Source organism: Stigmatopora nigra, chromosome 18 (assembly GCF_051989575.1).
Source record: "Stigmatopora nigra isolate UIUO_SnigA chromosome 18, RoL_Snig_1.1, whole genome shotgun sequence".
NCBI classification, from domain to species: Eukaryota; Metazoa; Chordata; class Actinopteri; order Syngnathiformes; family Syngnathidae; genus Stigmatopora; species Stigmatopora nigra.
Window position 1 is genome coordinate 7309888 of NC_135525.1, and position 12985 is coordinate 7322872.

At 41.9% G+C, this 12985-nt stretch overlaps 1 protein-coding gene across 9 annotated transcripts in view; it reads left to right on the forward strand.

Annotated features, from left to right (window-relative positions):
• The first annotated feature begins 65 nt into the window (after nucleotides 1-65).
• Nucleotides 66-12985, forward strand: part of LOC144211314 (glutamate receptor ionotropic, delta-1-like) — a 111444-nt gene continuing 98524 nt past the window's right edge. For 7 of the 9 annotated variants that reach the window (XR_013329577.1, XR_013329578.1, XR_013329579.1 and 4 more), the window contains exons 1-2: nucleotides 3073-3473; nucleotides 6967-7122. Coding sequence is in view for 4 of the 9 variants with exons in the window: in XM_077738438.1 (XP_077594564.1) it covers nucleotides 3386-3473; nucleotides 6967-7122 (244 nt within the window). In the remaining 5 variants the exon portion in view is untranslated. Of the gene's footprint in view, nucleotides 228-336; nucleotides 405-1784; nucleotides 1852-3072; nucleotides 3474-4827; nucleotides 5936-6966; nucleotides 7123-12985 lie in introns of those variants that run through there. The other 2 variants (XM_077738435.1, XM_077738436.1) reach the window with 2 other exon arrangements.

Consider the following 12985-nt stretch of genomic DNA (forward strand, 5'->3'; position numbering starts at 1 on the left):
AGTGCAATGGTTAAATTTAAAAACGACAACGTTACCTCCAACCCCTTAGAGGGCGTGAGAGCACATTTCCCACTTTACGCTGCAACCATGCTGTTTTGTCACCTATCTGACTCAACTTAATTGAACGCTGATGTTGTCCTGATCCCATGACTTTACAAACGATCGGAAGAGCTAACGAAATTCCTGCAAAGCTGCTTATTGATCTCAATTCGAGATCGTACCCAAAGGTGACAAAGTTACTGAATCTTACCAGTTTGCTGCATGTGGAAATGTGATGTTGATTCGATTTTCCTGGAATTTCATTTACTCATCACGGTTTCCATTTTATCATCTTAGGTGTAGAAACCTTTGAAGATCAAGGAAGAAAATAGCTGCAAAGTGACAGATTTCATCCACAAGTAAAGGTACGAGAGCATGCTTTAGATAAAAATCCCATTTTTTTCTCGGTTGTGCAGCATCAAAATGAGGTTGCAAACAAAGTGGAGGCACGGGGGCCAAATCTGGCCCTCTGTATCATTCTGTGTGGCCCGGGAAAGTAAATCATGAGTGCCATCTTTCTGTTTTTGGATCAAATTCAAATGAAGAGTATAGATGTATAGAGTCTGACACCCTTGCTTTAACTCATTAAACCCTGTGGCAAAACATTTAAAAAAATTACCCAATTTCCCCCCAAAAAGATGCAATCGGGCCCAAATATCGATAAATTCCGATTAAATTTCTGATCGTGAGCATCCCAAATCATAAAGGCTACAACACTAATTCCACCTTTTTAATTTCTCAAGTCCAGCCAGCATGTTTTGATTAAAAACCCACTTTCTGGAGCCCGGCGGTCTTTGCTCGGGTGTGGCGGGGCCGCTTTGATCTGCCGCCCACGTCGGCCCGCTGCCACCAACGAGCCGTTTGATTGGCTTCGCTGAAGCAAAGCGGGCCAACAAGTGTCACTCCAGACACCCGGCGGCCAAAAGCCGGCCGGGGTCCGCCCTTCTGCTCCCTCACCGCCACGCTGTTCGCTTTTGTAAAGGACGCGCTGGCTGGCACACGTACTCCCGTAATCCTGTTAGAAGCCCCTCCAAAGGCACTTCCTGTCACTCACGCCCGGCTCGCGACAGCGGGATGCCATGATGATTTTTAATTAACGAGGCAAAACGCCGATGTGCTGCTTAGTGGCCATTGGACGGCATGGGGGACTTTGGTAAGGGATGGCAAAAACAAGCATGGCAGCATCTTGGAAAAGACACTCAGGAAAGACTCACAAACAAAGAGCTTGATACGCATACACTGTACACACACACACCTACTCATTGTAGCACAGGACATTGTGTTCGCCAAGGTTAGTTTGACTAATCATCCAAACTTAGCATTTCCTTCAGAGCACAACCACTGGGGCTCATTGATTGTGTTTGTGTGTGTGCGTGTGTTTAATCAGGCACATTATCCACTAATGAAAGTTCACCCTGGTCTATAGAGCAAGTAAAGTGGATGCAAGGACACACAATGAAAGCTTCACAGTCACTCTTGAGTGTTGATCTTTCTTTGTGTGAGAACAAAAACACCACCATCAGAGTCGACTGGGCACTTTTACTCTTGCATCACAAACTTAGTAGGATGCTTTATGAATATGGATTATGAATAACTTAAATGTGTTGCACTCACCTGTCAAGTTTTATTTTTTAATCACAATTGTTAATAAGGAAAGCATTTGACCGTGGTTGACAGGTATGGAAACTGACTTATCAAGGCAATGCATTATTTGCTAATCAATTTTTATGTCTTCTACTTTCTAGATTTTAAAAGAAGACTAGAAAGAAGAATTGAAATGCTTGGATTGATGACTGTCAATAAGGTTTGAAGGTAGGAGCACTTTCTTTGTCACTTTTCCACAGACTTCATGGAATAATAATTTTAGGACATGTTAGAATTGTGTTATTCATAATATTTGAACTCTCTGGCAACTTTCAACCTCCAAACTTTTAATTTCGTCATAACGCCATCACACCTACTAATAATCACATTCCAACTTTATGGCATCATACGCACCTTACTTTTATTCCGCATAGAAATCACTCCCCTCGCAACCTTCATCATTCATTTGCATCCAAGTGTGCGTGTGTGGGTCCCACGAGAACATTTTGTCAGCTTGCATCACACAAAACGACCAAGAGATTGTATGTTCAAACAGTACATGCCAACTAAACTTTTGCCCGGCTGCCATTGGTGGCGAAAAGAAGTCTAATCCATTATGAATGGGAGGACTGGCAGCTATTATGACCTCTCCCGGTCCAAATGGATTTGACTTCTACTGCACTTAATGGCAAAAAATCAATTACACTTATTTTTGTGAAGAGGAAATTTACACAAAAGTCACATTTTAATTAAAATAATCCATGAGTAATATGAGTAAATGACTAATAAACATTTAAGCTAAAATCCTGAAGGCATATGTGAACCACTCTGTAATTAATACAATGACCACAAGAGGGCAAGGCACACCACTTTTAACCGACTGTCGCAGTGAAGTTATTCAAAAAGAGACCTTGAAATATTTCATGATATCGAGAACAAATGTCCTGTGATTTTATTTTATGAGTCAGTACTATTTGCGCCTAAGGCCCAATAAATGGATTGGTCGCAAAGAATTAGGAGAGCACGTAAGACCTGTAAAGAAATGAGTGAGACAACAGAAAAAAAATGGACTGGTCGCTAGCCAATGACAGACAAAAAGGACTCCCCATGACATCTCATTAGACCACTTCCCTCAACCTTACTATCCCTCGCTACAAATGACGACCAGTCCGATATGTTACTGCATCCTGCCATTAGTCGGCGACCAATCACGGGCGTGCCCTTTCTTATGGATGGAGATAATTATAGTTTTTTTTTAATATATGTAGTTGATGTCCAAAACCAGTTGAACTGAAAGTGAGATAATCTTTGCCATCACTCCCAGTTTTGGCGGATTGGACGCCTGTAGCGCTAGTGTGCGAGAGCATCCTATCCTCTCTTTCCCTCCCTCTCTCTCACTCGTTCGTTCGTTCTCTCGCTCTCTCTCCCCATGTCATCATTGTGTTTGGAGGGGCACAGTGTGCGGAGCAAGCCTGGCTTCTCTTCCTCCTCTCGCTCCTTCTTCTTCTTCTTCTTCCTTCCTGGCGGCTCAGCTGCTTCTCTTCCCCCGCAGTCTGGAAGCTTCTTCATCTTTCTTCTTCTTTTCCTCTTTTTTTCTGCCCCCGTCCCGCAGGCTCACTTTGGATTGCTTTCCTTTTTCTTTTCTGCTTTCCCCTCCCCATCCTTGTCTTTCCACCTTTTCCTTCTTTTTTTGCGCACCGAGGACGAGGCGGCGTCGGCAGCGGGTGTCGGCGTGCGTGCGTGGGCGCGCGTGCACGCGGCCATGGATCCACGCGTGGTGCTGATGGTGCGTGCGTGCTTGTTGCTGCTCCACGGACGGGCACTGCATGCCGACTCCATCATACACATTGGTAAGGCAGTGGATTAACCCCCTAGCCTCCTAGTCGGGGGTGCATGCGGTATGGTCCTGATGCTGCCTAGAGGTGGGGATACAGGGGTGGGGGGGACGTGATGGGGGAGAACTCAGCCCCCTCCCCACATTGGCGCGTGATGGGGAAGGCAAGCTGTTGCTCTCTCCTTCATTCATACATTCAGTCAGTTTCATTCAAAGTGTTGCAATTAAGTGGGAGGGCTTTGCTTAGGCATGACATAAACATGCATGTTATGTTAAATGTTTATACCTGCAATATGAAAACATGCTACAGGAGTACTATAGTATCAACTTGAAATATTCTGTGAAGGTTAGGTGGAAATGTGGTAGGATTGAGAGGTAATATGGGAGAAATGCATGAAGAAAGGACGGACTGTACGTGTAATTTGAATCCCTACGGATTGGTGTTTTACATATGTCGCTATGCAGCATTAGGTTCATGCATACGTAATGGAGCTTAAGTGCTCCTGTAAATAACGATCAATAATACTGATTTTTCACTGGAAATGTTAAATGATCACATGGGTGGCCCATTTGGGTGCTGATGAAGCATGGCTGTTTGTTGTTGTCATGGGAACCCGATTGAGCCAGGCTTGTTTAGGGAAATAATTATTGATCATTACCAATATGTTATAAGGAAGTATTAATGCCTTGACTTGTGGGATTTTCCAAAATGAAGATGTAAAAGTAGTCGTGACATTCTTTCTTTGCAATGCATTTTGAAAATGACTTTTTGGGCGAGGCAGTGTCCACCCAGGATTGGTCGCCAGGCCACACAGAGACAAACAATGGAGCAGTTCCTCGTGGCTTTCTCGCTCTCTCTCTCTGCCATCCGCGATTGAGGCTGAACTTTGAGCACGACGTGTGCGTCATGTTAATGAAGTCATGACAAAGAGGACAAACGGCGACTGTTGCTGCCTGGCGCGCTGCTCAGCGACACTTTGTCATCAAATGCACTTCAAAAGGGAGAAGGGGGGGGGTGTGCTCGGATAGAAAGTGTAATGACGCCACACGCACGCGCGTACACGTTCACGTGGGGATCTGGTTTGGTGCAGCAGGACAAGCTGGAGAGGAAACACTGCAGTGTCTAGGATAGAAGAAAATGAAGGGGAAAGCGCAAAAGGCACCTGTCAATCACTAAGCCTGTTTTACCATGAGAAAATAGCGTTATCCAGACGAGTAAAACTCTCCCACGCACTACCGAAGCCTTCTCACACGGTTGAAAAGTGCTCAGACGACAACAAGAAATCTCTCCTAGATTATTGAAAGGCTGTTGAAACATCATCCACATAAGGAAGACTTTCTTACCTCACACGACACATTTATTCAAATATATTTTTACCTTTTGTGAAGTCCAATTGCTTTCAATGGTTGACTCAAGCTAGAAGATGGAAGAGAAGATGGTATCAAGATTTAGGGAGGAGGACCCTTATTGATCTTTATGCCTACGAGGAAAAGGATAGGAAGATGATGGATGATAATTTACTGCTGATGGATGTGAGATGAAGGATGACAGTTGTTCAATGAAATGTATGTGCTGTCTCAAAGAATTGATGAGAAACATGTGCACCGTCGGTTTCTTGTCGATATGCGATGTCAGTAAAGGTAAAAAAACTGACCACGGAAAAATCGTTGGAAGTTAATGACAAACCACCAGACAGTGATGGACCTCAACAAAAGTTGTCAAAGGCGCTTGGAGCCATACTGGGACAGGTTGACCAAAATGAGAAGCAAAAGTCAAACCACAACCAGTCGCCCAAGCGTAAACACAAACCATAGCTTGAGCAGAACCTGAAGAATCATGAACAAGATGATGAGACAGATAAAAAAGAAGGATGTTGAACTTCTTGTGACCCGTGCAGTTGATCTGCACGGTTGAGACAATCCCTGGCTGACTAGAACAACTGGCAGTGACTTGGTTGTTTCTAGCCACACTCGGATGGGATGTGACAGGCCCAGTTCTGGCTTTGGCCTGCGCCAGTGACCCTCAACCCGACTCCTAGTACCCCTCCTCCATGCCGGAGCATCTGTCCCATTCTGCCGCCTCTAAGTTTTATTTCCCGTGACGTTCATGTGCTGTTTGTCCATCTTTTTTCCAAGACGCCAATGAGACATCAATTCCAGGTGGACTGACACCCAACAGAGTACAAATTTAGCAAATACTTACTGCAAAAACCCACCTAGTTCAATAGGAATGGACGACCATCACCTTCAATTCTTAGGAGCCAATGGAATAGGATTGAAGGAATGTGTTAAGATGTTGGATTTTTGTCAAAAGTGTGTTTTAATCCTTACTAACAAGACAACAAAGACTATTTGGAAACCTTTCCCACTCTTTTGGCAGAGTTGGCACTATTCATTTGATGAAAATTATCACCAAGAGACGATGTTAAGCTTCGCGGAGAATATAATCAACATTTCAGGCTTTTTCACACTGCATTGGTATGTTTACAAGTGACCCAATTCCGTTTTTTTACGCCTTCATGTCTTCAAATCGGATCTAATTCACTTTTATGTATGGATTTAAATACGATCTGGATCACATGTGTGACTGCATTCTGAACTAGAGGGGCAGCCAAGCTAAAGCTTCGTACAGTTCCCGAACAGATGGAGGTCGTTTTTCAAGCCGGAAGCTTGTTTGACCACAGTCGTTAGATAAAAGTCTTGATTGAACCTGAGAATTGCCAGATTTTTTTCTTCCCCTCTTTGTGTTCATGTCTTTTCCTCCCAAAAAAAGAAATTGAGGCATTTAAGTGCACTTGGAAGTAAATGATATCGAACACTAAACCACTAGCTGCAAGTACTCATAGTGATGTGTACATCCCTTGCTGCACTCTGAAGGGAAATGAGTCGTGTATAATGTGTTAATAATATTGCTTACGTGGCCGAGAGTGAGAGCAAGCTTGACCCTCTGTGTGTGTCATATTTATTAAAATAGGTTGATGACGGTGTAGTGATACATTTGTCTGACTTTAGTGTAGGCGTTGTGGTATCGACTCGAAGTCAATAGAAGTTTGAGTGAGTTTTTTGTCCTTATAACTGAATGGCAACCAGTTCAGGATGTAGTCTGCCTTTCCCCCAAAGCAAGAATAAGCGGTGTTCAGAATGAATGGATGAAATAATAGATTGGTGTGATGCCTGTGATTGGGTTTCATGTGGTCTGAATGTAGCTTTTGTACACACTTTGTGGTGTAAATGAACCCACTCGATAAACCCAGATTCCGTGTTTGCTATCACGACTTTTATGTGCATGATCAAAGCCGTGACATCGATTTCTTTGCTGACAGTTGAAGGCAATGGCAAACGCTCTCAAATGAATACAAAAATGTATCTATTTTGTTATACCAAGAGAGCAATATCAATCAGAATACTACATTTTTATAATAATACTCCTGGATGTGGAATTGTCTCAGCATAGGAAGTACTACTGTGCTTTCATGGCAGTTTTTGACCTGCTCTTCAATGATTTCCAGGTGCAATCTTTGAGGAGAATGCGGCCCGGGACGAAGAAGTGTTCCAGCTGGCTGTGTCCGATCTCAGTTTGAGTGATGATGTCCTGCAAAGTGAGAAGATCACACACTCTATCAAACTCATCGAACCCAACAATCCTTTCCAGGCGGTACAAGAAGGTATGCAACAAGTTTTAAATATTCCACATGATCTGTTTAGGTTTTAGCTTAGTGTCAATTCTATTTATTTTTATTTATTTGACTTCATTTGCAATGTATAGTACTGTTTCTATGTATAGTTGTGGTTGAAGTTTATCTTTAGGTTCTTCTTATGGTTCCTACATTGGTTCTGATTTCAACTCTGGTTGTAATTTTGGTTGTTTCATGAGTTATAGTTTAAGTTTAGTTGTGGTTCTCAGGATATTCATACAAATTGATGTAGATGGATTTTGGTATGGATGATGTTGCCATGGTGACATTCATAGCCACAAACCTCAATCTAATTGAGGTGGTTGTTAGAAACCAAGCAATTGACATCCATAGGTTGAGGAGATGGCCCATATCTAATGGTTCAATACCCTTAAATCCTGGCCTATCACCCACTCTCATATTTTAATAGGCCGGATCGTTAGATAACAGTGCTCATTAATATTCCGACAAATGGGCCTAATTTTCAAACTATGAGCCATGTGGCTGGGCCCAATTAGTGTCAATTTAGGGGAAGAAAAGACATCGTTTTTCCTTGTTTCCGCTCACTTTCCTGTGCTTGTTTCATTTTCCTCACCTGACAATTTTTTTCCCTATCTTCAGATATTCTCTATCTTTATAATGAGTGTGCTGACTTATGAGTGTGTGTTGCCGGGTAAAATTATGACAGTATATGTCTTATTAACTCGTTCCGTGCCATTGATAAATGTCCATATAGCCATTTCTTTTTGCTCACTGGGGAAATGAAACGTCATACAATTGAAATAAATCACATTTAGCACTTATCATTTTTATGTAAACGGTTTCTCCACCTCCAACTAAATTTACAGCACTTTGTTATTCCCTCGTCAGATAAAACATGATAGACGGCCAGCGGTCAAACACGACCTCGGTTCGCACGATAGAATGTTTAATTCATCGGGCCAAGTGGACGTTAGATGTCTAGTCGTAGCAGGAAGGATGAAATGTATCCACACGGATACACGAGTTCCTTTTGGTACCGTTTGAATCTATTTTTTCCACTTAGAAAAGTGTTTTTTATCAGTCTGCTGCATGTCTGGATATTGCCATGTTTAGTCATTATTTCGGGGAAAAACTGCATTCGGTTGCCTTTAAGTGAATGACGTGACATTGGCTTTTTATCATAAAAGGGCACAAATTCTGAAGGGTACCGGATTGGAAGAGGAGGTCATCAATTTTAATACGAAACCGCCGTTTTAGTGGCATTTCATTGCTTATAACTTTAGGAAAGTGCCAATTGGGAATTCAGCAAAATGAACATCAGCTAGTGGCTTCTTCTAAATAAATATTGACCAAGCAATCATGTCTAAAAGCGGTCGCAGAAAATGTGATTTTGTTTAATTAATTAACTTGTTCCCTGCCATTGGTGGTGAAAGTCATCAATTGACCTGTCAGTCTCTTCTAATGAGTTGAAATAACAATACGAATACAAATCATGCCTATGAATTGCTAATTTTAGTTTTGTCCTCATGTTCTTAAACTATGGACTTTGTATATATTCGGATTTAAAAGGTATTTTCTTTCTTGGCGAGTGACTGCGTTTTTTTAAAACTTATCCATCATAGTATAATACATTTTTTAGCACCTCATTTGCTACACCATCCAATTTTCTGCCAGTAGGTTTTTAATGTAACAGCATCTTAAACCTTGAAATTAATTCTTACTTGTTGCCAATTAGTGCTATTGTAATAACATGATGCGGATAAGTTGTTCAAAGTGTGTATGGGGACTCTGTCAACTGCATTGGCACAAATAAATGAAAACAAAGTTGAAAATTGCTCTGAGTAGAGGTTGAGAAACTCCAAGTGACTCAAAGGAGTGATGGAGAACGTCACCTGACCTCTTTTCTCGGGAGTGTTGGCAGTGCGAGGCGAGCGGTGGATGACTCGTCAAATTTTAGGCGCCGTAATCAAAGGCGATAAACCCGGCAGGTTTGATTCCCACTCGATAAAATGCCGTCGTGCCCCAGTTTCAGATTGGGAGTCTGCCCGAGGCGCTCGTTTGTGTTTGGGAAGTCATTTGAACTTGGAAGCAACACCTAAACAAAAATGAGTGCAACACGCTGCTTCTTTCGAGGTGTTGCGTTTATTATACGTGTTGTGTTCTTTCATGCAGGGGTTGGCAAAACCCAGTTTGGGGGTCCGCAAAGTATGTTATATAGTTAAATCAAATAGAATGTGCATGGATTGGTCGTCATGCAAAAGTCGTGACCCAAACTGATCAACAAGCTTTTGCATTGACATTCAGGAAAAAAAAATGTTTTCATTGAAGCAAACAGCAATATTTGTAAGATTACTTTCAGTTGTGTGAGTCAGACATAGCAACCACAAGCTGCCCTGCATGTAGCGCACGTCGAAATAGAGATTACGTGATTGCTCACTTTTGGTTTCAAATGTCGAAGCTTCACTGCAAATCCGATTTTCCATTTGCCATTTTCACTTTTAAAGTGCACCAATCTTAATACTCGTCTCAAGGGACACCAAGATCACAAAAACACACAAATGTACACACAGTCCAGTGAGTTCTTCTGGTGTTGACATGACAACCACCGTCTTCAGTCGGACCATACGAGAGCCACCTGTTGATTCATCGGCGAAACATGCGTGTTCAATTAAACATGTGCACACACTAGTACATAAATATGCTATTACAAACAGAGTGAAAATTGGACTGTCGCAAACAGTGCACAAACTTGCAGTTGTAGCGTCACCAGCCCAGAAATACACAAACGAAAGCACATAAAACATTTTTGACAGAGCGTCATAAACAATTCATATTTTTTAATGTAATTCCTTGAGAGCCTTACTTAGAATTCAAATGTAAAAATAGATTCCTGCATTTTCAGCATTACTTTTGAAGAACAATAAGTAGCTACATTCTTTTAATCATATTGCTTGCAGTTGTTAATCAATGATTATCAATAATTATGCATGTGCGGAAAAGCAAGTGCTAGAGGTCGTGTCGGAGCCACAGTGGGGAAACATGAGGCCCCCATTGGTGGATGTAGTGGCGCTTGAGGTAGTGTTGTGACCTTTGGCCCCTGACATATAATTTGGAGCTGTTGCTTGGGAAAATTGTTGGTGTTTCAATGGGAAAATTGACGACCGTATTTTCACGACTATAAGGCGCACTTAAAAGTCTTAACATTTTCCCCATAATGGACAGGGCGCCTTATAATCCAGTGTGCTTTATATATGGCAAAAATATTTAAATGTGTCATTCATTGAGGGTGCGCCTTATAGTGCAGTGCGCCTTATAGTTGTGAAAATACAGTAGTCACTTATATTTTGTGTACTTTAGTAGATGAGTAGATGCTCTTTATCATCAACTTTGTCACGACAGTGGGAAAATAGTCGTGTTCTGACACAAATGATGGCATGTTTTTGTTTGTTTACCCGGTGACAAGGTCTGCAGCACGGTTTTCTGAATACGCACTGAATTAAAGATACCCCGCTTGACTAATAAGGACTCATGTATCTTTGATGCACCATTGATGAATTATGAAGAAGCTTTGGCTACTGGCTCGTTAGGGCGCGACAAAACGTCACCGCCACGTCGTCACGCCAATGTCGTTTGCTTGCTAGTTAAATCAGATGAGTCACCACGGGCCACGTGTTGAGGAAATGGCACGGTCACACATCGTGTTGGCTACTGTGAGTTTGCAAACGGTGAACTTGTTCAGTGTGCGACATTTATAAATTGGATCAAAGATACAACTGCTTATGTGGGCGTGTCTTTGCCATCTGCTGATGACTGGTCAGCAAGGGAAGCTAGTGCTTAGATTAGGACACTATGGAATGAAAAATGTGCTCCTGGCAGTGTGGCTTCTCGTGTCGTTCTATGCCACGTGAAGGGCATTAGACTATATACACATTGCATTCCCCCACAGATGACACGCATACTAACAGACTGACACGTATACATTACAAATGTGGTCACATACAGGCATAGTCTTACACAGTGAACATCAGTAGCAGTGATGGATGAACAAAGATTGCTTGTTTTAAGGAAATAATAATTCCCTGGCGAGATACGGCACATAGGCAAAATTCTTCCCAGGGGCCCAACAGACAACGTCTCATGGCGCACTGTTTGGGAATCATTGACAGAAACAAACAAGTTAGCTCCACTGAGAAAAGCAGAAAGTCTGTTTTACACACGTTCCTTTAAGACAGGGGCCGGGAACCTTTTTTTTTTACAAACAATTCATTTTTTCAAACATTATATCTTGTGAGCCATACTACAAATTTAAAAGTCAAAATACATACATGTAAACAAGTGCCTTTTCAATTGTTTTTGGTAATTTCACCACTTTTAGTGAAAAAAATGAATCTTTTTTAAAAGATTCTGTTGCCAAACAATGAGGATATATTCCAGAAGAGTCTTCAGCTAAAAAAAATTAAAAATAAAGCAATTCTAGATGGAGTATCTCAGTTCTGTCACCAGCGATTTCCATATTTTAGCTCTCAGGTTAGCAAAAGGCCAGATGCACTCATCAAAAAAGCCACATGTGGCTCCCGGGCCACAGGTTATTGGTCTTGATCCTCAAGTATGAATCTGATGTGTAAAATGCTTGCCTTTCTCTGCTTGAATTTATCTTAATGAAGTGCTGTAGTGTTTCAATATTTCAGCTGAAAATTAATTGCGGAAACCTATTGCTATATTTGAACATGGTTTCAAAATGACGCAGTTGCCATTCATCACATTGTCAATTCATAGTTTTCTATGGAAATAACATTCGAAAGTGCTTGCTTTGAGGATTTATGCAGGACAGTCCTTCCATTAAATGCCTCGTCTGGCATCCTTGAGCTGGATGCAGATTTGTCCTCACTTTTGGAGTTGCAATAGAGGACATTATTTACAATTGCTTGCTTCATTGAAAGCAGATACAGGTAGGAAGTGTTTAAACCCTTTAGGAAAATACTATTTTACTTCAAAATATGATATACTATGCTGTCAAGTGTAGGCGCCATGAGCCCAGATGTTTATTTTCCTTTCAACAACTTACCTTTACTAAGAAGGAGTTGTTGAATTGAGATCAATTGCTGTTGTTTGGGTTTGCGTTTTAGTGGTGTTAAACATGACAATAGTTCTTGGCGCTGGACTCTTCTTTTTTGTAAATATGGTAATCTATTTTATATATAATCCCTCAATGCCGTATAGTGTCCTCCTTTTTGGCGTTGAAGTGAACTCAAGTGAATCTGCTCTGGCCTTTTTTTTACTTATTTGAGGCAAAATTGCATCCAAAAGCATATTTTTTAATGCACTTGAAGTAGCCCATCACCTTGACTAGCAAATACAGTGATGCAAATATGAAAATATACTCCCGTTTTGTGGTACTCTCTTCATTTGGGGCTTTCCTGCTTCTAGAGGAAGGAAAAAAAAGATATCTGGCTATTCCTCAAAATCTCCTTCAGTCATAAGTGGTGCACGTGAGGATTAAAGAAGGTCAAGATGAGGTGCGGATGCGCAGGCATCACCAAAAGAGACGGAGATGAAGATGAAGACGACGGGATGCATCACCCCCGCCGGCCGGGGGGCTCGTCCCGCTCGCTGGCTGGCTGGCTGGCTCTCGTTCTTCCCGTTTATCGGAGCGCAGCTTTAATTAGGGTGACTCTGTGAAGCCGAGCGATGCGCACGCCTAGTCGCTTCGTTTGCTTTTTGCTCTTTAAACTGCTTAGGCGCCACTCGGCTTGCCGAAAAAAAGCTCGTGGAACCTCCCGTCGCTCTGCTCCTTTTAACATTTCCGGCAGCTTAAGATGTTTTCTTTTGTTTTTGTCATTTTTCTCTTTCAACGTTTACTTTTGCGACATAT